The sequence below is a fragment of the Chionomys nivalis genome, chromosome 1 (genome assembly GCF_950005125.1).
Source record: "Chionomys nivalis chromosome 1, mChiNiv1.1, whole genome shotgun sequence".
Classification (NCBI taxonomy): Eukaryota; Metazoa; Chordata; class Mammalia; order Rodentia; family Cricetidae; genus Chionomys; species Chionomys nivalis.
In genome coordinates, this window is record NC_080086.1 from 134,609,973 (window position 1) to 134,635,894 (window position 25,922).

The following is a 25,922-nucleotide window of genomic DNA, read 5'->3' on the forward strand; positions in this document are numbered from 1 at the left end:
TAACTCCATCTCCAGGGATCAGATCCCCTTTTCCAGCCTCCATGGGTACCAGGCACACAAGGGGTGCATAGACACACATGCAGTCAAAATCACCTAGGCATGTAGAAAAAATAAAATTAGAAAAAAGCCCCACAAATGATGACAGTGGATGAAATCACACTTAAAATTACATCACTGTGAACAAGTCATGAGGAGATTCAAAGAGTGAGAGAACATAACAATTATCAGGAATCAGATGGAATCGTCTTATCAGAAAGTAAAAGCAAGAAGATATTAAAGTGTGTCAAAACTCTAAGGAAAAATAAAATTTGAACCCAGAAAACATAGCTATCAAGAGTGAGAGTAGCCGGGCGGTGGTGGCGCACGCCTTTAATCCCAGGAGATTAATCTGGGGAGACTTGGGAGGCAGAGGCAGGCGGATCTCTGTGAGTTCGAGACCAGCCTCGTCTACAAGAGCTAGTTCCAGGACAGGCTCCAAAGCTACAGAGAAACCCTGTCTCAAAAAACCAAAACAAAAAAAAAACCAAAAAAAACCAAAACCAAAACAAAAACAAACAAAAAAAAAAACCAAGAGTGAGAGTAGAAGCTAGGAGGTGGTGGCACATGCCTTAATCCCAGCACCGGGAGGCAGAAGCAGGAAAATCTCTGTGAGTTTGAGGCTAGCCTGGTCTACAGAGTGAGTTCCAGGACAGCCAGGACTGTTACAAAGAGAAACCCTGTCTCCAAACAAAACAAGAAGAGTCAAATCAAGATGTTTTCCAACATATAAGATGTATAGGGCTTTACCTCCTGAGTTCTTTTTGAGAGTGAATGAAGGATGATTTCTCTACAAAAACAGTGAGTAGATCAGGAAAAAAGAAGATGGGATATGGAAGCACAGAAGAGTGGGCAGAGAGGCCGAGGCAACCTTCAGTTGATGGTGACTCTGGAGGACAACGGGCCAGCTGATGGAAACGAGATGATCCAAAGTCTGAGAAACGTAAGCAAATGAAAATGACAAAATAACCAGTATGAATGCAGATATGGCATGGAGTTTTATATAGCTGGAAGAGGGTAAGTTGAGTCAATCACCTTACTAGACCTGGAAGGAGGTGGGAGATCCGTGGACTTCCCACAGGGCAGGGAACCCTGACTGCTCTTCGAGCTGCTGAGGGAGGGGGAGTTAATTGGGGGATGGGGAGGGAAATGGGAGGCAGTGGCGGGGAGGAGGCAGAAATCTTTAATAAATAATTTAAAAAAATTATTCAGGGCTGGAGAGATGGCTCAGTGGTTAAGAGCACTGGCTGCTCTTCCACAGGTCATGAGTTCAATTCCCAACAACCACATGGTGGCTCACAACCATCTGTAATGGGGTCTGGTGCCCTCTTCTGGCATGTGGGCATACATAGAGACAGAATATTGTATACATAATAAATAAATAAATCTTAAAAAAAAAAAAGGCCGGGCGGTGGTGACGCACGTCTTTAATCCCAGCACTTGGGAGACTTGGGAGGCAGAGGCAGGCGGATCTCTGTGAGTTCGAGACTAGCCTGGTCTACAAGAGCTAGTTCCAGGACAGGCTCCAAAACCACAGAGAAACCCTGTCTCGAAAAACCAAAAAAAAAAAAAAAATTATTCATTAATTATAAAAACTAAAACAAAATTTGTGCAGAAAAGGAACAAACAACTATAGTGTATATGATTGGGTTGACTCTTATGACATTGCCAGTGATTAAATCATTGGTTCTAACCTTCCTAGTGCTTCAACCCTTAATACAGTTCCTCATGTGGTGAGCCCCAACCATAAAATTATTTTTATTGCTACTTCATAAATGTAATTTTGCTACCCTTATGAAATGTTATATAAATATCATTGAAAATCAAAAGTTACCTAAAAAATTTAATACTATTGAAAAGGGTAACTTTAATTTGACAACACAAAATTGAATCCATGTCAAACGGTACTGAGAAATTATCTGAAAGAATTTATACTGTTAAATTTGACAATCAAAATTTGTTAAAAAGTTATGATGGGTTAGCAGAGAGAGTATCTCCAGGAAGGCAATCTGCATGCTATCCAAATAATGTCCAAGGATGAGATGCTTTCTTTAAAGAAAAAAAAATCAGACCTTGGAATCACATGTGCAGAATGAGGACCAGAGGCTAGGTGCCTCAATGAAATCACTAGAAATATATACAGGCCAGGAGATTAAGGCTTTACAAAAGACCGTAGTAAAAAAAAAAAAAAAAAAAATTGAAACAATTGAGGAAATTATTGGAGCTGATGAGCAGGGAAAGAAGGTACAAGGACAGGATTTAACATTGCTAGTAGTTGTCAGAGATTACTTACCCAGGGTTTTAGCTTCCTACCCTGTAATCTACTCTGACAAAGTATCAGGTTCTAAAGGCTCAAAGGGATCCAAAGAAGGTAGATGGATACCTGCAGGAATGAATGATCTAAAAGAAATTAAACATGCAGTAGTTAACTTATGGCTTGCATTCCGCATTTGTTAGGGAGATGGTAAAGACATGGACTTCTAGCATTAAAGTGATGCCACATGACTGGCTTCAGTTAGTTTCAGCAGTCCCGGATGACAGGCCTCATCTGATGTGGAAATGCTATTTCAGGGAAGAGAGAAAAGTTTTATAACAACAGGGAAAAGTAAAAGGGCTTGAGACCTCCCAAGAACAAATTCTTGCTGGGGGCACTTATGCTGACCCACAGGCTCAAGCTCTTTGTGATGAACAAATCTTGTCCCTATGCCACAAAACAGCCTTAAATGCTTGGGACAGGATTCAAGAACGAGAAAGACAAATTGAATCTTAAACAGGGCCAGAGAGAACTTTAGTGACTAGATTAACTAAGGCTGTACAAATAGGAGTAACAGCCCCAGATGCTAGATGAGTACTTATTGAATCTCTGGCTTTTGAAAATATCAACTTAGAATGCAAAAAGATACTTGGACCTTTAAAAGTTAGAGCAGCACCAATAGATGAATGGATCCTGCATACAATGAACATTGAGACATTTGAATATAATACTAAGTCTTGGATAGGAGAAGCAATTTCCAAGAGTATGAGGAGACATCAAAATGCCAAATGTTTTAATTGTGGTAGAATAGGACATCTGAGAAGGTATAATGAAGGCGCAAGTCATAAACAATCCCACACCAGTTTGGAATTGTGATTAATAGGGTGGTATTTATTTGAAGGGGAATAAACTTACAGATCACGGTCCCAGACAACAGCCCTCTGCGCACGCAATTGGGAAGAAGTCTAGTCGCCGGAACCGGAGCAGGAAGTAAAGAGAGAGAGGAGGGAAGTGGCCGCTTTTTTTAAAGGGAAAGATACCACGCCCCAATGGGCTGGTATCTTGGCGGCTATTGGCTGGAGGAGCGGAAGGACCTCCCGCAACACCTCCCCCTTTTATTTAAGTAAGAGAGTTCTAAACCTACTATGAAATTATATACAATAAGTACAAATATCCTATTCTAACTATCTTAGGTCTTATATAATAAATAGCTTGGCTAAGTCATGAGTCGAAAGTAACTACATTTATATAGTCTTCAACCCCATCGAAGATCTGAGAAGGGAAATAATGTTACCTGAGTAATTAGGAAGTGCAATCAAACAACTTCTAAACATGCAACAAATCACAGAGACAACTAGCTACCTGGGCAATCACCCAAGGTCACGTTTGCAGCGTTGAAGCAACCAACTTTGGCTAAGGCCTAACATAACTGACACACCATTTTCAAAGGCAAGAAACTTGTCAAAACTATCTTACCCTGTCTTGGCAGGATATGACAGTCCTGTTTTTTCCATTCACAGATACTCTGTATTTCTGTCAGTGGTTGAGGTATGGGCATTTCTTTACCCAAAGGCCAGTTCAGCCAAGAAGAAAGGCTCCAGGTGGAGTGTCTTTGGTGCTCAACATTCTCTCGGGAATAGAGCGGTGTTGCCAGGAGCAATTGTGTCTCACTACCACAAAACTCTGAGTTAGATTAAAGGCCATTTTCTACAGCTCTTTGAAGAGGTTGAAGATTATCTATCTATACTGAGTATAATCTCTATGTGTCTAAAGAACCTGATTAGTCTAATTATAAATGACAAACTTAGAATACTATTGATCTATATAATTCTCAATACCTATCTAACTTAAAGACTAAGACAATAAACAACTGTGAAACAAATGAGGACAATGACCTCCAAATATAAACAATGTACAAATATACATTGCAGTATGGTAAATGTATATCAATACACAAGCAATATGTAAATATCTTAATCAGAGGTAGAAATGTACACTGCAATATGGTAAATATATACAATATATATCAATACAATATATGTCAATACATAAAAAATGTTTTTAAACAGAGGTAGAAACATGCATGCATACAATAGTCAATATAATTTCACTTTGTATCAATATTTAAGAATCGATACCAATACATTTGTCTCAAAACAATAACTCACAAGTACCAACAAGTACCAATCTATTATCCCTCTTTTTTTTTTTTTTTTCAAATGTTCCCTGAGCTTATTATAAAATTCCTTCCCCAACCCTCAACCATATACCAATTTATAATCAACCCCTAAATGATGTCCCTAAACCCAAGGGCAAACTTTACTGGGAGAGGGGACGTCGTCCTCTAGAGTTACTTCCAGCTGTCATGGGGGCGACGTTCTTTCTGGGGGATCCTGTGAGAGTAAAATGATGGTTAAATTTCAAGATCGATGTCTTTTAAAATTGCAAAGAGTCTCTGAGTATTTTGTGCAGGTCTGGCCAGAATGTTGTATAAGAGGTGCACCATTTCAGCTAACCAAGTTGGGATCGTCTTGTGCAGCTGGTACCCAAAACAGGTCTTGTAGTAGCGCTATCAGTATCATGACGTCATATCTACCAGGTGGAGTCGTTGTTATGGGGCCCCATCTTCTTCCTGGAAACTTTAAATGTCACTTCAGGAAAAACTCATTGTTCATTGTGAAAAACTTAAACATTAATCATATAGACATACACACACACACACACACACACATATATATATATATTCAATGAAAGGAATGATAGATATATTCAATGAAAAGTATGATAGATATGAAGAAAAGCAAAGATGTTTTCTAAACTCATATTTCTTTCTGTCCCCTATCATGGCTCTTGACATGAGACAGAAACTCCAGAAACTCTGGGTTTTTCTCTTACCAACAGGCTTGGAATTGGAGAGGGACTGAGCCAGAGTCCAACTTCAAAACCAGCTCTATAAATTTAGAAATATGGTTTAGTATATTTTACTTACACAACTTATTCAGTTTTCTTGATAGTTCCTATTGGGCAGGTATTTTTCCATCTGTCAGTATCCAAACATCCAGGATCCCTTGAATTTTTCAAAGATGAGTGTTTTCCTGTGGAGATAAGAACAGAACCCTGCCCCCATTCTATATGTTTTTCTTACCCCCTGTAGGAATATCATCATTGTGGATGAGTTGTCATTTCTCCTTTCCAAGAGGTTTCTCCTCTTCAAATCGAACCTTTATTAATTTTGATGGTATCCACAATTTTTCTTCTCCTGTGGAAACAAGAGCAAAACCCCTTCCCCAACGTAGCACATCTCCTGGCTTCCATTGAGAGGTCAGCACATCTTTGAAATAAATTGGTTGATTTAGTTCAGCAGACTTTTCCATTATCCAATGTCTTTCTGCTGCTGTCGTTCCTTTCTCATTAGCGTTAAGAAAATTCAAGGTCAATAAAGCATTATGTAATCTATTTCTGGGAGTATTTTCGGTCCCTTTCTGTTTGTTCAGCATATCCTTTATAGTACGATTTGATCTTTCTATAACTGCCTGACCTGTGGGATTATGTGGTATACCTGTAATGTGTTTTATATTATAATAAGCAAAAAAGCGTTTCATTTTCTTAGATACATATGCTGGACCATTGTCTGTCTTTATTTGTGCAGGTATTCCCATGATGGCCATAACTTCCAATAGATGTGTGATTACTGAATCAGCCTTTTCTGAGCTCAGGGCAGTAGCCCATTGAAAACCTGAATATGTGTCTATGGTGTGGTGTACATATTTTAATTTACCAAATTCCATAAAGTGGAACACATCCATCTGCCAGATTTCATTTCTCTTAGTACCCTTTGGGTTACTCCCTGCAGGCAACGGTGTTTGATTATAGAAGGAACAAGTAGGACATCTCTTTATAATGTCCTTAGCTTGTTGCCATGTAATGGAGAATTCTTTCTTTAGGCCTTTACTATTGACATGATGCTTCTTATGAAATTCTGAGGCCTGTAACACGCTTCCAATCAATAATTGATCAATCTCATCGTTGCCTTGTGCTAGAGGACCAGGCAGACCTGTATGGGACCGGATGTGTGTTATGTACATCGGACAAAGCCTGTTCCTGATTATGTCTTGTACCTGGATAAACAATGAAGTCAACTCTGTGTCATCTGGTATAAATTCAGCAGTTTCAATATGCAAGATAACTCTTTCTGCATATTGTGAATCTGTAACTATATTAAGAGGTTCTTTAAAATCCCTTAGCACCATAAGAATGGCATATAATTCTGCCTTCTGGACAGAATTATAAGGGCTTTGTTCCACCTTACTCAATTCATCTGACTTATAACCTGCTTTCCCTGATTTATTTGCATCAGTATAGAATGTACGGGCTCCAGTTATTGGAGCATCACGTACAATTCTAGGAAGAATCCAAGAAGTTCTCTTTATGAGGTTAAGTCTACCACTTTTGGGATAGTTGCTATTAATTTCTCCCAAAAAATTAGCACAAGCTCTTTGCCATGGTTCATTGTCTTCCCATAACTTTTTTATTTCTTCAGTAGTAAAAGGGACTATAATTTCTGCTGGGTCTATACCTGCTAGTTGACGAAGTCTCAGTTTACCCTTTATAATTAATTCAGAGACTTTTTCCACATAAGTTTTTAATTTTTTACTTGGTTTATTAGGTATAAATATCCACTCTAAAATAATATCTTCCCTCTGCATTAGAATCCCTGTAGGAGAAATTCTGGAAGGCAATATGACTAGGATGCAGCTAAGATTTGGGTTCACCCTATCCACATGTGCCTCCTGTAATTTTTCCTCAATCATTGTCAGTTCCTTTTCTGCTTCAGCTGTCAGTTTTCTTGGACTATTCAAATCTTTATCACCATCTAAGGTTTTGTTTAAATGAACTATTAGATCAGGTGTTATCCCAACAGCTGGTCGTAGACTGGAAATGTCTCCTAACAATCTTTGGAAATCATTAAGAGTCTTTAACCTGTCTCGCCTAATTTGTGCCTTTTGCGTTTTAATTTTCTCTAACCCTATTCTGTAACCTAGGTAATTAATAGAATTTCCTCTTTGAATCTTTTCAGGGGCGATTTGTAATCCCCACCTAGGCAAGACTTTCTTTACTTCTTCAAACATCCTTTCTAAAGTATCTTTATTTGAATCAGATAACAAGATGTCATCCATGTAATGGTAAATTATGGACTTGGGGAATTGTTTACGAATTATTTCCAATGGCTTACTTACAAAATATTGGCACAATGTAGGACTATTGAGCATACCCTGTGGGAGGACAGTCCATTGATATCTCCTATTAGGCTGAGAATTATTATAAGTAGGCACTGTGAAGGCAAATTTTTCTCTATCCTTTTCTTGTAACGGTATGGTGAAAAAACAATCTTTCAAATCAATAACTATAAGAGGCCATCCTTTTGGTAATAGAGAAGGCAAAGGAATTCCAGATTGTAGTGGGCCCATAGGTTGAATTACCTTGTTGACAGCTCTTAAATCTGTCACCATTCTCCATTTACCGGATTTCTTTTTTACAACAAACACAGGAGAATTCCAAGGGCTGGTTGATTCTTCAATATGGTGAGCATCTAGTTGCTCTTGCACCAGCTGTTCCAATGCCTGTAATTTATCTTCAGCTAGAGGCCACTGTTTGATCCATATTGGCTTCTCAGTTAGCCATTTTAAAGGTAGGGCTGTTGGTACCTCTAAAGGTTTGGTATTTGCTGTATGTTCTTGTACAGCCTGAATGGCTGGTGACCTTTTCCCATAATATCTCATCATGTCCTTCCCAGAATTATGAGTTCCTGGAACTACAGGAATGTTAATCTGGGTATTCCATTGCTGTAGCAGGTCGCGGCCCCATAAATTTATTGCGATATTCGCAATATATGGCCTTAGTCTTCCTATTTGCCCTTCAGGCCCTATGCATTCAACCCATCTTGTGCTTTGTTTTACACGAGATAGGGTTCCAATTCCCAGGAACTGAACATCTACCTCTTGAAGAGGCCAATTCGGATGCCAAGATTCTGGGGTAATGATACTTACATCCGCACCTGTGTCTAATAAGCCTTCAATAAAAGTGCCATTTATACAGACTCTTAGCTTTGGTCTTTGATCATTAATAGAAGTCTGCCAAAATATACGTTTACTCTGTCCTACTGGGTTTTTTGACTCATCCTCCATGTGTAATTCATCATTTAGACCAGTAATATTTTTTACAGCAGAAATTGGAGCTTTTAATTTTCTTGGTGAGGCACGTTCTCTACTGTGACTGGGAATGACTGGGCCACTGTTGGCTTGGGGGCCTGCGAGAGGCCCCTCAAGGAGTTTCCCGACTGTATCGGGTTGCCTTGTCTGTCTGTTGTTGACCTGCATTCGTTGGACCAGTGTCGGCCTTTACCGCATCTCCTACATATACCTGAAGGCCGAGGTCTCCTATTTTTGTCATTCCCAGACGGGATATTATTCCTAGAAATCCTTTGCCTGCAATCCCTTTTCAGATGTCCTAATTTACCACAATTAAAACACCTGGCAGTTTGATGTCTCCTCATTGCTTTGGAAATCGCTTCTCCTACCCAAGATTCATCATTATAGCTAAACGTCTCGACATTCATTGTATGCTGAATCCATTCATCCATAGGTGCTGATCTAAACTTTAAAGGCCCAATTATCTTTTTGCATTCTATGTTTGCATTCTCAAAAGCTAGAGATTCAAGAAGTAGTCGTCTAGCTTCTGGGTCTGTTACCCCTATGTCCAGAGCCTTAATTAATCTTTGCAAAAAGTCAATAAAGGGTTCTCTCTGTCCCTGCCTAATTCTGGTATATGATTCAACCCTTTTTGCTGGATCTTGTAGCCTATTCCAAGCATTTAAAGCTGCTTGGTGACATAAACACAGTACTTCATCATCATAAAGAGCTTGGACCTGTGGGTCAGCATATTCTCCTACACCAAGAATTTGATCTTGGGAAACCTCCACACCTTTTGCTCTTCCTTGCTGTTCCATATGTTTGGATTCTTCTCTGAAATAGATTCCAAACATCAAGGAAGGTCCATTATCTAAGACTGCAGACACTAACTGATGGAAATCGTGGGGGGTAGCTCTAGCATTAGAAGCCCAAGTCCTTATCATTTCCTTAACATATGCAGAGTGCAAGCCAAAGGTAACAATTGCCTGCTTAATTTCTTTTAGATCATTCATTGCTATTGGCATCCATCTAGCTTCTCTGACTCCCTTTGAGCCTTTAGAAGTTGACGCTTTGTCAGAATGAATTACAGGGTATGTCGCTAAAACCCTGGGTAAGCCAGATCTAATAGCTGGTGGTGGCATTGTATCCTGTCCTTGTGCCTTCTTACTCTGTTCACCAGCTCCAATAATTTCTTCAATCATTTCAAGTCTTTTTATCATTGTCTCTCTTAAATCCTGAATCTCCTGAGCTACATGTGTTTCTAGTGATTTCACTGAGGTATCAATTTTTTGGTCCCCATTCTGCACCTGTGATTTCAAAGCTTTTGAATCCTGAATCTCCTGACCTGTATTAGTTTCTGGTAAAGATTGTATAGTTCTTAGGACCATATTTTTCCTAAATAATAGAATATTCAAAAGAATACTGAAACCTAGTAACCAGTAAATTAAGTTATCTCCATAGTCGTATAAACCTTGCATGAAAAAACCCATTGTTTTGGTAGTCAAAATAGTAAAATTCATGTTGGAAACGAAAACTGCCATATTACCTATTATCCAGCAGGTGGCGCTGTTCCCAAGTCGCGACGAAAACGGGGTCCTGTTTCAGTGTCCGCCTAGTATTTGTTAAAAACTGGGAAATGCAAGTTGCTCAACAAAGTAAATGTAATTAAATCAATTCCGTACACGGAACCATAAACCCAGAATCCAGGGGTAGAGAAGAGTAACCCGGAAGCTGTGTATGCCTCCACGTGACAGAGTCGTCCCAAGGGGTTGCAGCTTTCCGCAACCGGTAACCGCGTGCTCTGGTTCGCTCCGCTTAAGAGCTGTGCTTGCAAGGGAGATTTGAAAACGATTCAGAAAAGAGCAAACCACGTGGGCAGAGACTACACGGTCCTGTGGAATTTAAATCCACGTAGCGAGGCAAACGATAGGCTGCGTGGGGACTTGAAGTCAATCTGAAGTGTCTAAAGGGAAAATATAAAGAACTGCAGCAAGAAAAGCCACTGCGTGATGATTTATGTTAAACTGCTGGCTCCACGCACAAGGCACAGGCCGCAAGGCACAGGCCGCAAGGCACAGGCCGCAAGGCACAGGCCGCGGCCGAACTGGCGGCCAGCAGCCGAGCGGGGGAAGGAGGGGTCCTAAAACCAAACGTTGGGCGCCAGATGAAGGCGCAAGTCATAAACAATCCCACACCAGTTTGGAATTGTGATTAATAGGGTGGTATTTATTTGAAGGGGAATAAACTTACAGATCACGGTCCCAGACAACAGCCCTCTGCGCACGCAATTGGGAAGAAGTCTAGTCGCCGGAACCGGAGCAGGAAGTAAAGAGAGAGAGGAGGGAAGTGGCCGCTTTTTTTAAAGGGAAAGATACCACGCCCCAATGGGCTGGTATCTTGGCGGCTATTGGCTGGAGGAGCGGAAGGACCTCCCGCAACAGTATAATAGATAAGGAACTCCTAGAAATAATGTCTCCTCTGGAAATGGCAAAAATAAAAGGTATAAACCTTCTGGATTATGTAGAAGGTGTGCCAAAGACCAACATTAGATCAATGAATGCAGATCATCAAAAAACAGACAACGCAACCAGATACCATCAGAAAACTTTCGCAGGCCCCCAAGTCAAATGTGCTCCATTCATTCCCAGTCACTGTGGAGGACATATCTCACCAGAAAAATTAAAATATCCAGAGCCTTCTGAAAAAAAAAGCCATTCTGTTCTTGATGATGGAGTTAACATGGAGAATGAATCAAAAATTCCAATAGAACTTAAGAAACATATATTCTAGCATACTTCTATAAATGATCAAGGACCAAAGCTAAGAGTGCGTATAAATGACATTGTAATTATCTGTTTGATAGACACAGATGTGGATGTGAGTATCACTACTCCAGAATCTTGGCATCCAAATTGGCCTCTTCAAGAAGCAGATGTTCAATTTCTAGGAATTGGAACTCTATCTCAAGTGAAACAAAGCATGAAATGGGTTGAATGCATAGGTCTAGAAGGACAGAGAGGAAGGCCGTTATGTGGCCAATATTGCAGTGAATTTATGGGGTCATGGCCTGATGCAGCAATGGAATACCCAGATTAACATTCCTGAAGTCCCAAAACTCATAATTCTGGGAAGGATATTTTAAGGTACTATACACAAAGCTCACCAGTCATTCAGGTTGTACAGGAACACAAAGCAACTAACAAACCTTTAGAGGTACCAATGCCCTACCTTTAAAATGGTTAACTGAAAAACCAATATGGGTTAAACAGTGGATGTTAACAGAAGACAAACTGCAGGCTTTAGAACAGCTGGTACAGGAGCAACTAGATGCTCACCATATTGAAGAATCAACGAGTCCTTGGAATTCTCCTGTATTTGTTGTTAAAAAGAAATCTGGTAAATAGAGAATGGTGACAGATCTAAGAGATGTCAATAAGGTAATTCAACCTATGGGCCCCCTACAATCTGGAATTCCTCTGCCTTCTCTATTACCAAAAGAATGGCCTCTTATAGTTATTGATTTAAAAGATTGTTTCTTCACTATACATTTACAAGAAAAGGACAGAGAAAAATTTGCCTTCACAGTGCCAGCTTATAATTCTCAGCCTCCAAGGAGATACCAGTGTACTATCCTTCCACAGGGATGCTCAATAGCCCTACCCTATGCCAATACTTTGTAAGTCAGCCATTGGAAATAATATGTAAAAAAAAAATTCCTAAATCCATAATTGACCATTATATGGATGACATTTTGCTATCTAATAAACGTAGATACTTTATAAAGAATGTTTAAAGAAGTAAAATAAGTTTTACTAAAATGGGGATTACAAATTGCTCCTGATAAAATACAGAGAAGAGATTCTGTCACTTACCTAGGTTATAAAATAGGTTTACAAAAATTAGAACACAAAAGGAACAAATTAGGAGAGACCAATTGTGGACTCTTGGGACTTTCAAAGATTGTTAGGAGACATTTCCAGTCTACGACCAGCTGTTGGGATAACACCAGATCTAATAGTTCATTTAAGCAAAATCTTAGTTGGTGACAAAGACTTAAATAGTCCCAGAGAATTAACAGCTGTAACACCCGATTTTGTGTTACACCCTCGGTACAGTTCGTGCCCCACTGTACCGTACGTGAGTTGGGCAAGGGCCTGGAGATTGGAGATTGAAAGAACACACAAAGAGACCTGGGTCATTCGAAAGGAGATCAGCTGAATGCCGTTTATTCAGACTTGGGGAAGTCCTTAAGTATCTAGCTGCTGCACAAGGACCCCTGCCCAGGCAGGTGGGAAATTACCATATTAACAATGGAGTCAATGCCCTACAGCTAACCACCAGGCAGGGCAGGGAGAGCACAGAAACAAACAGGATGCTTAGTTAGCTGACCATAAACTGTCCCCACAAATGCACCCCAGGAACAAGGGCAAACCCAGGCCCTACAACAGCTGAAGCAGAAAAGCAATTGATTGTCGGTGAAGAAAAATTATAGGAGGCACATGTGGATAGGGTGAATCTGAATCTTAATTGCATTCTAGTCATATTGCCTTCCAGAATTTCCCCTACAGGAATTTTAGTGTAAGGTAAGATATTATATTAGAATAAATCTTTTTACCACATAAACCAAGTAAAAAATTAAAACTTATGTGGAAAAAGTCTCTGAATTAATTATAAAAGGAAAATTAAGACCTTGTCAACTAGCAGGTATAGTCCCAGCAGAGATTATAGTGCCTTTTACTATTAAAGAAATTAAAAATTTATGGGAAGACAATGAACCTTGGCAAAGGGCTTGTGCTAATTTTTAAGGAGAGATTAATAGCAATTATCCCAAAAGTGATATAATTAATCTTATAAAGAGAACTACTTGGATCTTTCCCCACATTGTTGAGGACACACCAATAACTGGAGCCCGTACATTCTATACTGATACAAATAAACTAGGAAAGGCAGGTTACAAATCAGAAGATTTAAATAAGGTAGAACAAAGCCCTTATAATTCTGTCCAAAAGGCAGAATTACATGCTATTTTTATGGTACTAAGAGATTTTAAAGAATCTCTTAATATAGTTACTTATTCACAATATGTAAAAAGAGTTGTCTAAAACCACTGAATATATGCTAGATGATACAGAATTGATTTCATTATTCATTCAGGTACAAGATATAATCAGGAATAGGCTTTGTCCCATATACATAACACACATCTGATCCTATACAGGTCTTTCAGGTCCTTTAGCACAAGGTAATGCAGAAATTTATTGATTATTGATTAGAAGTGTGCTGAAGGCCTCAGAATTTTATAAGAAACATCATGTCAATAGAAAAGGTTTAAAGAAAGAGTTTTCTATTACATGGCAACAAGATAAGGAGATTATAAAGAGATGTCCTACTTGTTCTTTCTATGACCAAACACCACTACCTGCAGGGAGTAACCCAATGGGTACTCAAAGGAATGAAATCTGGCAAGTCAATGTGTTCCAATTTTCAAATTTTGGAAAATTAAAATGTGCACACCACACCATTGACACTTATTCAGGTTTTCAATGGGCAACTGCTTTGAACACAGAAAAGGTTGATTCAGTAATCACATATTTATTAGAAGTTAGGGCCATCATGGGCATACCTATACAAATAAAGACAGATAATGGTCCAGCATATGTTTCTAAGAAAACAGTTTTTTTGCTTATTATAATATAAAGCATATTACAGGTATAGCAAACAATCCTACAGGTCAGGCAGTTATAGAAAGATCAAATCAAACTATAAAGGATATGTTAAACAAACAGAAAGGGATGGAAAATACCCCCAGAAATAGATGACATAATGCTTTATTAACCCTGAATTTTCTTAACACTAATGAGAAAAAGACAACAGTAGCAGAGAGACATTGGATAATAGAAAAGTTTTCTGAATTAAACCAGCTGGTATATTTCAATGATGTGTTGACCCCACAATGGAAGCCAGGAGATGTGCTATGTTGGAGAAGGAGTTCTGCTCTTGTTTCAACAGGCGAAGAAAAGTTATGGATACCATCAAAATTAATAAAGATTTAGCTTGAAAAAGAGAAATCTCTTGAGAAAGAGAAATGATGGTTCATCCATAGAGGTGACAACTAATCAGGTAGTAAGGAAACCTCCTTAGGGTTGGGGCAGGGTTCTATTCTTGTCTTTGCAGGAAAATATACATCTTCAAAAAATTGAGAGACCTTGGACATCTAGATGCCTAAAAAGGATAGGTCATCTGAGGTTAAGAATCTCTAAACATGAATTCAAATAATAGTCATGACTCACTTAAAAATCAAAGCTGGCTTTGAATTGGACAATAACTCTGTCCTTCTCTAAATCCAATCATGTTGTTAAAATAAAAATTCAGAGTTTTTGTCTCATGTCAGGAGCCATGGTATGGGACAGAAAGAAGAAAGAATTTAGAAAAAATTTTACTTTTCTTCATACCTATGTTTGTCTCTATTGTACCTTTCATTGTATATATATATATATATATATATATAATGTTTAAGTTTTCCACAATGAACAGTGAATTTTCCTGCAGTAATCTTTGAAGTTTCCAGGAAGAAGATGGAGCCCCCGCAACTCCACCTGGTTGATATGATGTCATGATGCTGATAGCGCTACTATGAGACCTATTTTGGGTACTAGCTGCTCAAGATGGTTCCAACTTGGTTAGCTGAAATGGTGTACTTTTTACAATGTTCTGGCCAGAACTCCAAATAGGAACCTCAGAAAAACCCTACTGAATACTCAGAGACTATTTGCAATTATACCAGGCAGTAATCTTGAAACTTAACCATCATTTTACTTTCACAAGATGTCATAGAAAGAACATTGCCCCATGACAGCTGGAAGTAATTCTAGAAGATGGTGTCCCCTTTCCCAATAAAGTTTGTTCTCAGGGTTAGGGACATCATTTAGGGGTTGATTATAATTGGTACAAGGTTGGGGGTTAGGGGAGGAAATTATGTAAGCTCAGGGATCTCTTTGAAAAAAAATGAAGGAAATTGAATAGAATAATAGATTAGTGTGAGCTTATTCACACTAATAATAATGAGTAATAGAGTGAAACCTTGTGAGCTATTATTTGTAGGCAATTTACATTGGTATAGATTCTTGTATATTGATATAAACTTAAATTATATTGAATATGTTCCTATTTTCATCTACAATATTTGTATACCTAGGCAAAGTTATTTTGTCATATTGTAGGCATGCTTCTACCTTTGCTTAAGACATTTTGTATATTGATATATTAGGATATATTTATCATATTGCAATATACATTCTACCTCTGATCAAGATACTTATACATTGTTTACATTTTGAGGTTATTGTCCTCATTTGTTGCACAGTTGTTTAAAGATTGTTTAATATTCTATTATGAAGTCTTGGTATTTAAGTTATAGCCGGGCGGTGGTGGCGCACGCCTTTAATCCCAGCACTTGGGAGGCAGAGGCAGGCGGATCTCTGTGAGTTCGAGACCAGTCTGGTCTACAAGAGCTAGTTCCAGGACAGGCTCCAAAACCACAGAGAAACCCTGTCTCGAAAAAAAAAAAAGTTATATAGGTATTAAGAATTATAGGTCAATAGTTATTTATGTTTGTCATACTTATAGTTAGACTAATCAGGTTCTTTAGATATATAGAGATTATGGTCTGCATAGATAGATAATCCTCAACCACTTCAAAGAGCTGTAGAATATGGCCTTTAAATACCTTAGGGTTCTGTTGACTTGAGACACAATTGCTCCTATAAGTACCAATCTATTCCTGAGACAATGTTGAGTACCGAAGACACTCCACTTGGTGCTTGTTTTTTTTCTTGGCAAAACTGTCCTTTGGGCAAGGAACTGCCCATGTATTGATCACTGACAAAATGCCTGATGTCTGGACAGGACAAGCAGGATACAAGAAAAAAGACTGTCAAATCTTGCCAAGATAGGGTAAGATGATTTTGAAAAATCTCCCGCCTCTGAAAGTAGTCTGTCAGTTACTCTAAACATTAGCCAAAATTGGTTGCTCCAATGATGATAATGAGACTTTGGATGATTGCCCTGGTAGCCAGTTGTCTCTGTCATTTGTTGCACATTTTTGAAGTTGCTTGATTGCACTTCTTGCTTACTCAAGTAATAGTATTTTCCTTCTCAGATCTTCAATGGGGTTGAAAACTAGATAGTTGTAGGATACGATAATCATTGAAACATTTATCACATGTTTCTTGCTTGATATTGTTTGTGCTGGTTATGATTCTAATTTTTATACCTGATATTTGTTCTTATTGTATATAATTCTGTATTATAGAACTTTCTTATTTAAACAAAAGGGGGAGGTGATGTAGGAATTCCTATCGCCAGCTGCCTTTAAGTTACCTGTTCACTTGGGCATGGCCTCTTATATTATAAATGCCAATATAAAGTGTGCAGCATTCGCTCTCTCTTCTGGCTGTGGGATTCTGTTGCTGTTTCCCATTTGAGCAGAGGACTGTGATCTGTGAGTCTACCCCCCCTCAATAAATAGCCCTTTATTATACTCAATTCTGAGCTAGTGCGGGGTTTCCTTTTAGCGTCTGTCTTCAACCAGGCCTTGTTTCATTTCAAATACTAAAAGAGGTATAGTAGAGCTGGGGAGAATGCTTACCTTGCAGTCATGAGCAATTTAGTTCACTCCCTAGCATCCATATTAAAAGGTTAGGCATGGTGGCATGATGTAGGAGGATCTTCTATCTATCTGTTGCTTTCATTGGTTAATTAATAAAGAAAACTGCTTGGCATTATAGGTCAGAACATAGGTAGGTGGGGAAGACAGAACAGAATTGTTAGAGGAAGAAAGCAGAGACAGGAAGATGCCATGGCTCTTCGATCCGAGATGGACATAGGTTAGAATCTTCCTGGTAAGCCACGACATCATGGTAAACACAGATTAATAGAAATGGGTTAATCAAGATGTGAGAGTTAGCCAGCAAGAGGCTATAACTAATGGGCCAGGCAGAGTTTAAATGAATACAGTTTCTGCGTTATTATTTCCGGGGCTAAGCTCTCTGTGCACGAGCCGGGCGGGATGAAAAGCAGGCATGCTCACCTCATCACTACAGTGGCAGGCTTATAACTCCAGTCCTGAGAGGGCAGAGATACAAGAGTTCTTGAGGCTCACTAAACCATCCTAATTAGCAAGCTCCAGGCCAATGAGAAGCCTGACCTCAAATGAGGTTTATGGTATTCCTGAGTGACAGTACCCAAGGCTGTTCTCTGACTTCCACGTGGACGCAAACATGTGCATGCATACATACATAAAAAAAAAAACCATCTTTTTAAAATAGCCTTTGGAAGTGTGTGTGTGTGTGTGTGTGTGTGTGTGTGTGTGTGTGTGAACATGAGTGCTAGTGCCCTGGGAGGCCAGAAGCATTGGATCCACTGGAGCTGGAGGTTTAGGAGGTTGTAAGCTGTCTGGTGTGAGCACTGGGAGCTGATTGCAGAGCAGTATGAACTATTTTTTCCCCTTTGGGGATAGAGTCTCTCTATATGTAGCCCTACATGTCCTGGAGCAGCATTAGTGTATTATTCGAGAAAACCTCCCAGAATTCCATTTTTTAAAAGTATGTTTTGGAGAAAATTAAAACTAAGGATTGAGATAAGGATTTCTGCAGCCCTAAGTCTAGCCGTGCAGACCCTACACTCTGAGACCGGGTCTGAAGCATGGCATCATGCAGAGTAATGTCTCCAGCACATGGACCGCGTGCTCTCCACAGATGATATTGGATCAGAATCTTTCTGAAGCTCACTGCTCTCTGCGTTCTCCTTACAGCACAGGCAAAGTGAAAGCGACTTTTCTTCCTTGTTGGGATAATAATGGATTATTATAGAAGATTGAAAAAAAAAAGAAAATAGAAAACATTTTCTATAAAGGTAATGCAATTTACAGATGTGTCCATTTATGAAATATGAGGGCATAAATCTTGGGATCCTCTCGCTGGTCTCTGAGCAGAGGAACTGTTATGCCCAGTGGGCAAGTGACTTTGGAGAGCTCTTGGGCTCCCTGTCTCTGAGCGTTGGGTTGTTTCCTATTTCATGGCATGACACAAGTAAATGTATTTTGCAAGCAGATCACCCGAAGGAAGGAAATACGATGGCTTTGTTTTGCAACTTTCTCTCATTCATTCCTTGAGGACTCATGCTAGGACCTCAGCAATACAATGTGGAATAAGGGAGATCTGTTTTCAAACTCAAAAGCAGATTGAGGGGGGCTGGAGAGAAGGACTGGTGATTAAGAGCACTGGCTGTTCTTCCAGAAGACCCGGATTCAATTCCCATCACCCATATGGGAGCTCACAACTGTCTATAATCCCAATTCCAGGAGATCCGACATCCTCACATAGATAAATGTGCACATAAAATAAAAATAAATAAATAAGGGCTGGAGAGCGGGCTCAGAGGTTAAGAGCACTGACTGCTCTTCCAGAGGTCCTGAGTTCAATTCCCAGCAACCACATGGTGGCTCATAGCCATCTGTAATGAGATCTGGCGCCATATTCTGGCCAGCAAGCATATAGACAGACAGAACACTGTACATAATAAATAAATAAATCTTTAAAATAAATAAATAAATAAATAAATAAAATGTTGAGTGAGGTAACCCAGACCCAAAAAGATGAATATGGTATGTACTCACTCATAAGTGGATTCTAGCCATAAGTAAAGAACATTGAGCCTATAATCCGTGATCCTAGAGAAGCTAAATAAGAAGGTGAACCCAAAGAAAAACATATAGTTATCCTCCTGGATATCGGAAGTAGACAAGATTGCCAGGCAAAAATTGAGAACTTGGAGGTGGGGATGAGGTGGGGGTAAAGGGAGATGGGGAGAGAAAAGTGAGAAGAGGAGAATGGGGAGAGCTTGGTGGAATGGGACTGTTGGGATGGAGGAAGGGTGGATATTGGAGCAGGGAAGTATATATCTTAATTAAGGGAACCATCTTAGAGTTGGCAAGAGACTTTACTCTAGAGGGGTTACCAGGTGTCCATGGAGATGTCCCCAGCTAGTTCCTTGGGCAGCTGAGGAGAGGGAGCCTGAAATGGCCCTATCCTATAGCCATACTGATAAATATCTTGCATATTACCATAGAAACTTCATCTGGCGACGGATGGAGGTAGAGACAGAGACCCACATTGGAGCACTGGAATGAGCTCCTAAGGTCCAAATGAGGAGCAGAAGGAGGGAGAACATGAGCAAGGAAGTCAGGACTGTGAGGGGTGCACCCACCCACTGAGACAGTGGGACTGATCTATTGGGAGCTCACCAAGGCCAGCTGGACTGGGACTGATGGAGCATGTTATCAAACCGGACTCTCTGAACATGGCTGACATGGAGGGCTGACTGAGAAGCCATGGACAATGGCACGGGGTTTTGATCCTACAGCATGTACTGGCTTTGTGGGAGCCTAGCCTGTTTGGATGCTCACCTTCCTAGACCTGGATGGAGGGGGGCGGACCTTGGACTTCCCACAGGGCAGGGAACCCTGACTGCTCTTAGGACTGGAGAGGGAGGGGAATGAGGAAGGAAATGGGAGGAGGGGAGGAGGTGGAAATTTTTAATAAAAAAATAAAATGTTTTTTTAAAAAAGATTGAAGTCTAGGAGATGGACACTGTTGCCAAACAATCTCACCTGTTAGTAAGAGAAATGAGGAAAAGCCCAAGATGAGCAGAAAGGAGACTGGACTGGAGGGACATCAAGGAAGTGCTCTCTGAGGAAATGTGGGAGGGGACATTTTGAAGGACACCATTTCTGCTCACCGAGCATCTCGTGTGATTTGTTGTCATCTTCTTTTTTTTTTAATTTACTTGCAAGGACAAATAACAAAACGAGAAGTGGAGCAGCCCACTGGTGTTTACTGGATGATTTCGTGCTCAGAGCAGAATATGACAAACACAAAAGAAATAGAAGCAGGGGCAGAGAGGTGGCTCAGAGGTTACGGGCACTTGCTGATCTTGTAGAGAACCCCAGTCCAGTTCCAGCGTCTCTACGGTGGCTTATAACTGCCTGTAACTTCACTTTCAGGGGGTCTGATGCTCTCTTCTGGCCTCTGAATGCACCAGACACACATGTGGTAGACATGCATGCATACACGGCAAAACATTCATATATATAAGTCTCAGTATCTCTCTCCTGATTTTTGCTTTTTTCGAGATAGGGTTTCTCTGTGTACCCCTGGCTGTCTTGAAACTCACTCTGTAGATCTAGACCAGGCTGTCCTGGAACTCAGATTCACCTGCCTCTGCCTTCCCAGTGCTGGGATCAAAGGTATGGGCTGCCACCACCTGGCTAATCTTTTTTTTTTTTTTTTAAACAGTAACATAAGAAGATTATTACATGAATTTAAAGAACAATTTGTCAAATTCGGTTTTGAGACAAAATGAGGTAAATTTAAAAAATATGAATAGAGTTTCCCCCATGGTGATCAGGCTTGAACTCAAGGCCTGATGCAAGCTAGGCATGCAATTAACTACTGGGCAGTTATACTCCCAGACTATGAATGGGGATTAATTTTCATGTTTAAAAGACTTTTTATTTACTTTTATTTTTGTGTGCATGGGTGAGTGTCTGCATGTATGTCTGTGTACCACGTGCATGCCTGATGCCTGAGACAGGGTCTCATGACCACTGGCCTGGAACTTGTCTGGTGAGCTAGAGCACTTGGTCACTGAGAGCTGGGGCATCTGCCTTTCTGTTTTCCTAGGATCAGAATTACATACCAATTTTGCTTTAAAAGAAGGGGGAGGGGAACACTTGCTTCAAAATATGTGTGGGTGTCAGAGGAGAATCCAGAAAAGCATGTTCATCATGTGGGTTCCTGGGATGGAAATCTAATCATGTTGGGTGGGCACCTTTACCTCCTGAACCATCCTGCTGCTCACCTCATTTAAATGTGGGTTCTGGAAATCAAACGCGGACCCTAGTTCTTGCAAAGCAAGCATTTACATACTGAGCTATTGCCCCAGTTCTCGGTTAGTCTTTAGAAAAGGTTTATGATACAATTAACAGGGGCTGTTGAATTTGGTCGATGTGGTTAGAAATCTCACATTCCGCTTTCAGCTCTCTTGTCGGGGACCTTGCGGTAGTTATTTAATCTTCCTCTTGTGAATTTTCAATATATATTCATGGTATTGCCTGATGCTCTGAGATCAAGCAGACAGGCTAATGATATTTAACTTTAGGTGCAAAAGGTAACTTCAGTTTTAAGAAGTTGTGTGTGGGGGGGGTACTAAAACAATTGTGGGTTTTTTTGTTTTGTTTTTTTTCTTTCTGATTTTTTCGAGACAGTGTTTCTCTGTGTAACGGTTCTAGTTGTCCTGGAACTAGCTCTTGTAGACCAGGCTGGCCTCATGCTTACAGAGATCCGCCTACTTTTGCCTCCTGAATGCTGGGATTAAAGGCGTGCGCCACACCACCGCCCGACTTGTTTGATTTTTGTAAAGAATTCTTTTGGATAAGAATTTAAGCGAAGAGTGTTAATTTTTAGTTTGTTCTTTCTATTATGTAGTTCTGGTCTTTGGCAGTCCTGGACCTTCTTACGTAGACCAGGCTGATCTCTAATTCACCTGTCTCTGCCTTTTTAAAGCACGTGCCACCATAGCTTCCGTTGGTTTAAAAAAAAAAAAAACAAAGGTAAGGGGGCACCTGGATTTGAACCAGGGACCTCTTGATCTGCAGTCAAATGCTCTACCACTGAGCTATACCCCCATTGGCTGCTCTAGTCTTCCTCCGCCTCTGTGGACACTCTGGACTTCGGACTGAGGACGGGCAGGCGATCCCTACCCATTCGAAAAGGACTTGTCAGTCATGAACAAAGTATGCGGGTCACCAAACAGTGCAATCTACGATGTCTGACCAACGAATCTCAGGGCTAATTTACTTTTGCTTCTTGTGGGTGATAGGTGGCGTTCCCGTTCACCATCACTAGCGACTTAAACCTAGCAGAAGACTTTCCAGGTTCCACAATCTACATTTCGTCTTTCCTGGTACTCCTGGTCCCCGGGCGGCTGGCGGAGGTTGCTGAGTGGTAAACTCTGTACTCTCGCCACCCGAAGAAGCAGCAAGAATTTTAGGTGCAGAGGCAATCCCCTTAGCCGCGAGGTCAACGAGCCCCAGGCTCCGCCCACCGTATCTGCCAGACGCAAAGGCAGTGACGCTACTCCGCCTGCGACACCAGTGAGTCCGCCGCCTACACTGCCCAGAAACGGGCTGGAGCTGTGATTGCGTCACATGTGTACCTTAGCACCTGCTCTGTTTTCCATTGCTGAGTCTGCTGAGCTCCAGAGTCGGTCGAAACTCGGAGCCGATTCATTCATAAGATAACTTGGGTTAGTGTCTTGAGAGGGAGCTCAGTTCCGGTGTTGCGAGTCCCCGCCAGGAGACGCGCGAGATGGAGAGCGCGTGCTCGGGTTGCCTTCTCGTGTTCCCGGTGTCCGGGGGTGTAGGGACTAGATGTCTCTAGACTGCGGAGAACCTCAGGTTGTGGACTTCGCGGGAAGAGTCACCCCCTTGAGATCGGGAGGACTGGAGTGGAGAGTAGAGCCACTGTCCGCGATGGCTCAGTTGGCGACCGAGCCCGGAAGAGCTTAACACTTCCTCTTCGTGCTCCCCTTACAGAGAGGGACCCTTTCGGGCCAGGGAGCTTATTTTAGTTCAGACGGGGAAAAGACAGCTGTGCAACTGTCGGGCACTTTAATAGTAGCTGGGGACAATCCCGTTCAGCGAGATGGTGGGCAAGTTCTCTGGCCAGATCCTGAGGAGTTCCTCTAGTAAAAGTTTTCTGCTGCAGAGGTCAAGTTTGGGGACTATGGTTTTTTGTTTGTTTGTTTGTTTGTTTGTTTTGTTTGTTTGTTTTTTTGATTTTTCGAGACAGGGTTTCTCTGTAGCTTTTGTTCCTGTCCTGGAACTAGCTCTTGTAGACCAGGCTGGCCTCGAACTCACAGAGATCCGCCTGCCTCTGCCTCCCGAGTGCTGGGATTAAAGGCGTGTGCTACCACCGACCGGCCTGGGGACTATGTATTAATGATGAAACGAAGACTTACCGTTGGGCATTGCGATGGGGATTAGGTGGGTGTGGGTTCCAGGAAGGGCAAAGATGGGCGCAGTACCACAGTCTGATGAATGTTCTCATCATATCACCAAGTGTTGGAGTTTTTCAACAACATGTTCAGATACTGATAATTTTAGAAACTGAGTTTAAATTTGATAGACCCTACTCCCATATCTAAAATGAAGATTATGTCAGTTTTCTATTAAAGTGATGAGGACTTGCTAAACAGAGACATACTTGTTCCCCGCAGCTCTTAAGTGAGTTCAATACTTAAGAGAATGTTGAATGTTTGGGGGTAAATTTTGTAGTACCATTGTAACGGTTTTGTTTTTTTCTTTTTTTAATATTTGGTGTGTGTGTGTGTGTGTCTCCCAAAGTCAGTTCTCTTCTTCCACCTTGTGGGATCCTGGAATTAAATTAAGGTTATCAGGCTTGTCCACAGTGTATCTACTTGGCTGGGCCATCTGCAGGCCCCATGGCGGTATTTTAATAATAATACTTAATAAAGTATGTTACTGGAAGTATATTTTATCACATGTATTTATATTAGGGTTAGGGATTTAACTCAGTTGTAGAGAGCTTGCCTGGAATGCATAAAAGATCCTGTGTTCTCCTCTGTTCTTTTTCTCTTGAGATGCATGTAAGTGGTTCAGCCCAGATAAGACACCAACAGACCAATGAGATTACGGGGATTAAGTACTGATGCGTGGGTATGCCAGGGAGCTACTTCCTGGAAAAGTTCCATCCAGGCATGAGTGACTTCTAAAGCCACATCAGTGGAGTCCCAACCCCAGTAAACCTTCCTGTGTCACCCCTAATAACCACGGGAAACAGTAGTTGGGACGTGGGGAAGTTGGGTTTTGGTGAGTGAGCAGGAGTGGATGGATAAGCAGATGAAACTCACTCCTGACCCATTTCAAGGACCGAATGCTAATAGGCCCATCCTTGGGATATTTTGAGGTCTCATTGGGTAACAAGAGATATGCTGATTTCAAGACTACAAAGGTCTTATCTATCTAGTAGATGGAGTTCCACTAGCCAGGCACCTAGCAGGCAGGGGCAGGAAAATCACTGAGTTTGAGCCAGCCTGGTCTACATAGCAAGGTTTCAAAATCTCTAGTATTATAATTTTTAATTAAACGTTAATTATTTCTTTCTTTTCTTTTTTTGGGGTGGGAGTGGTTTTGAGACAGAGTTTCTCTGTGTAGTGCTGGCTGTCCTGGAACTCATTCTGTAGGCCAGGCTGGTCTCAGGCCCAGAGATCTGCCTGCCTCTGTCTCCTGAGTGCTGGGATTAAAGGCACGCATCACTACCACCCAAAATGACACATATAAAATGTTAAATAGTCACATGTAAAATGTTGAATAACTGTTGAACTTTGGATGGGATTCGCACCTGTGAACTTGCTCTCTTGTGTGAAGAGGTAAGCGAGGTCAGTCAGAGACTGGCTGGTTTGCCTTACAAAGCAGAGAAGTAGAATTCTGCCTCTAAAAGTCAGACCAAGAATCAACACAAATTTACAATTACATTCTCAAAAGAAAATTGGAGCTGGAAATGAAGTGTTTCAAGAGGAGAACCATGGTGAGCTCCAGTTTTATTTTATGCTTGCATATTCAATAGTAAGTATTGCAGATTCTTGAGTATATTGGCCAACACATTCACACAATAACATGCTCACATAACTGCTAGATACTCTTCATGGATTATCATTATTATTATAATTTTGGTACAGAAACTGAAGTGTAGTGTTTTTCTATTCTGTTAAATTAATTGCAGAAGTCCTAAAGTGCTGCTGGAGTTCTTCCAGGAAGCAAGTTTAGGTCCTTGTATACGCACATTAGGTCCTTGTATATGCACATTATCTAGGCTGTGAAAAGGGTTTCAGATATATTTATTTATGAAACAGGCTTATCCTTTTGGTCATAAGCTTATCTATAAGGTTACTACTGTGCGATCGCTGGCAAATGTTTCTGTATACTGACTAGCAGTATAGCTCCAATACAAATACAAAAAGAAGAAGAAATGAGCTTACAAGAACAGGACAGTGTGAACAAATTATAAACACATACAGTGTAGTAAGCATTTTGTTCTGTTACACAAAGTCTCATTCTGATTTTCTATACAGACCATATCTCTATATTGCTAGATCTGCTCACTGGCAAACTGTCCACACACGTCAATAATGTTTTCAGAACATACTAATGTTCCTTTAACTAATACAGTGGTATGACCTTAATTGTTTTCTCTTTTAAACTGGCTTTTCTTGTCAGGTTGAGAAAGGTCAAACCACAGCTGAACTGAGATACCGGAGATGAGAGCTATCAATTTGAAGGCAGAGAAGTGTCCAATTAGAATTTC

The 25,922-nt window shown here is 40.6% G+C and overlaps 1 protein-coding gene and 1 non-coding gene across 2 annotated transcripts; one reads left to right on the forward strand and one right to left on the reverse strand.

Moving 5' to 3' along the window:
• The first annotated feature begins 868 nt into the window (after positions 1-868).
• Positions 869-25,865, forward strand: Trmt61b (tRNA methyltransferase 61B). Its single transcript, XM_057785075.1, is given in 7 exon segments — positions 869-979; positions 22,859-22,956; positions 22,958-23,310; positions 24,941-24,998; positions 25,000-25,183; positions 25,667-25,737; positions 25,820-25,865. Coding segments are annotated over 7 exon segments (921 nt in total).
• On the reverse strand, positions 22,151-22,222 carry Trnac-gca (transfer RNA cysteine (anticodon GCA)). The gene has a single exon. It is a non-coding gene; the product is annotated as a tRNA-Cys (tRNA).
• Positions 25,866-25,922: the final 57 nt, after the last annotated feature.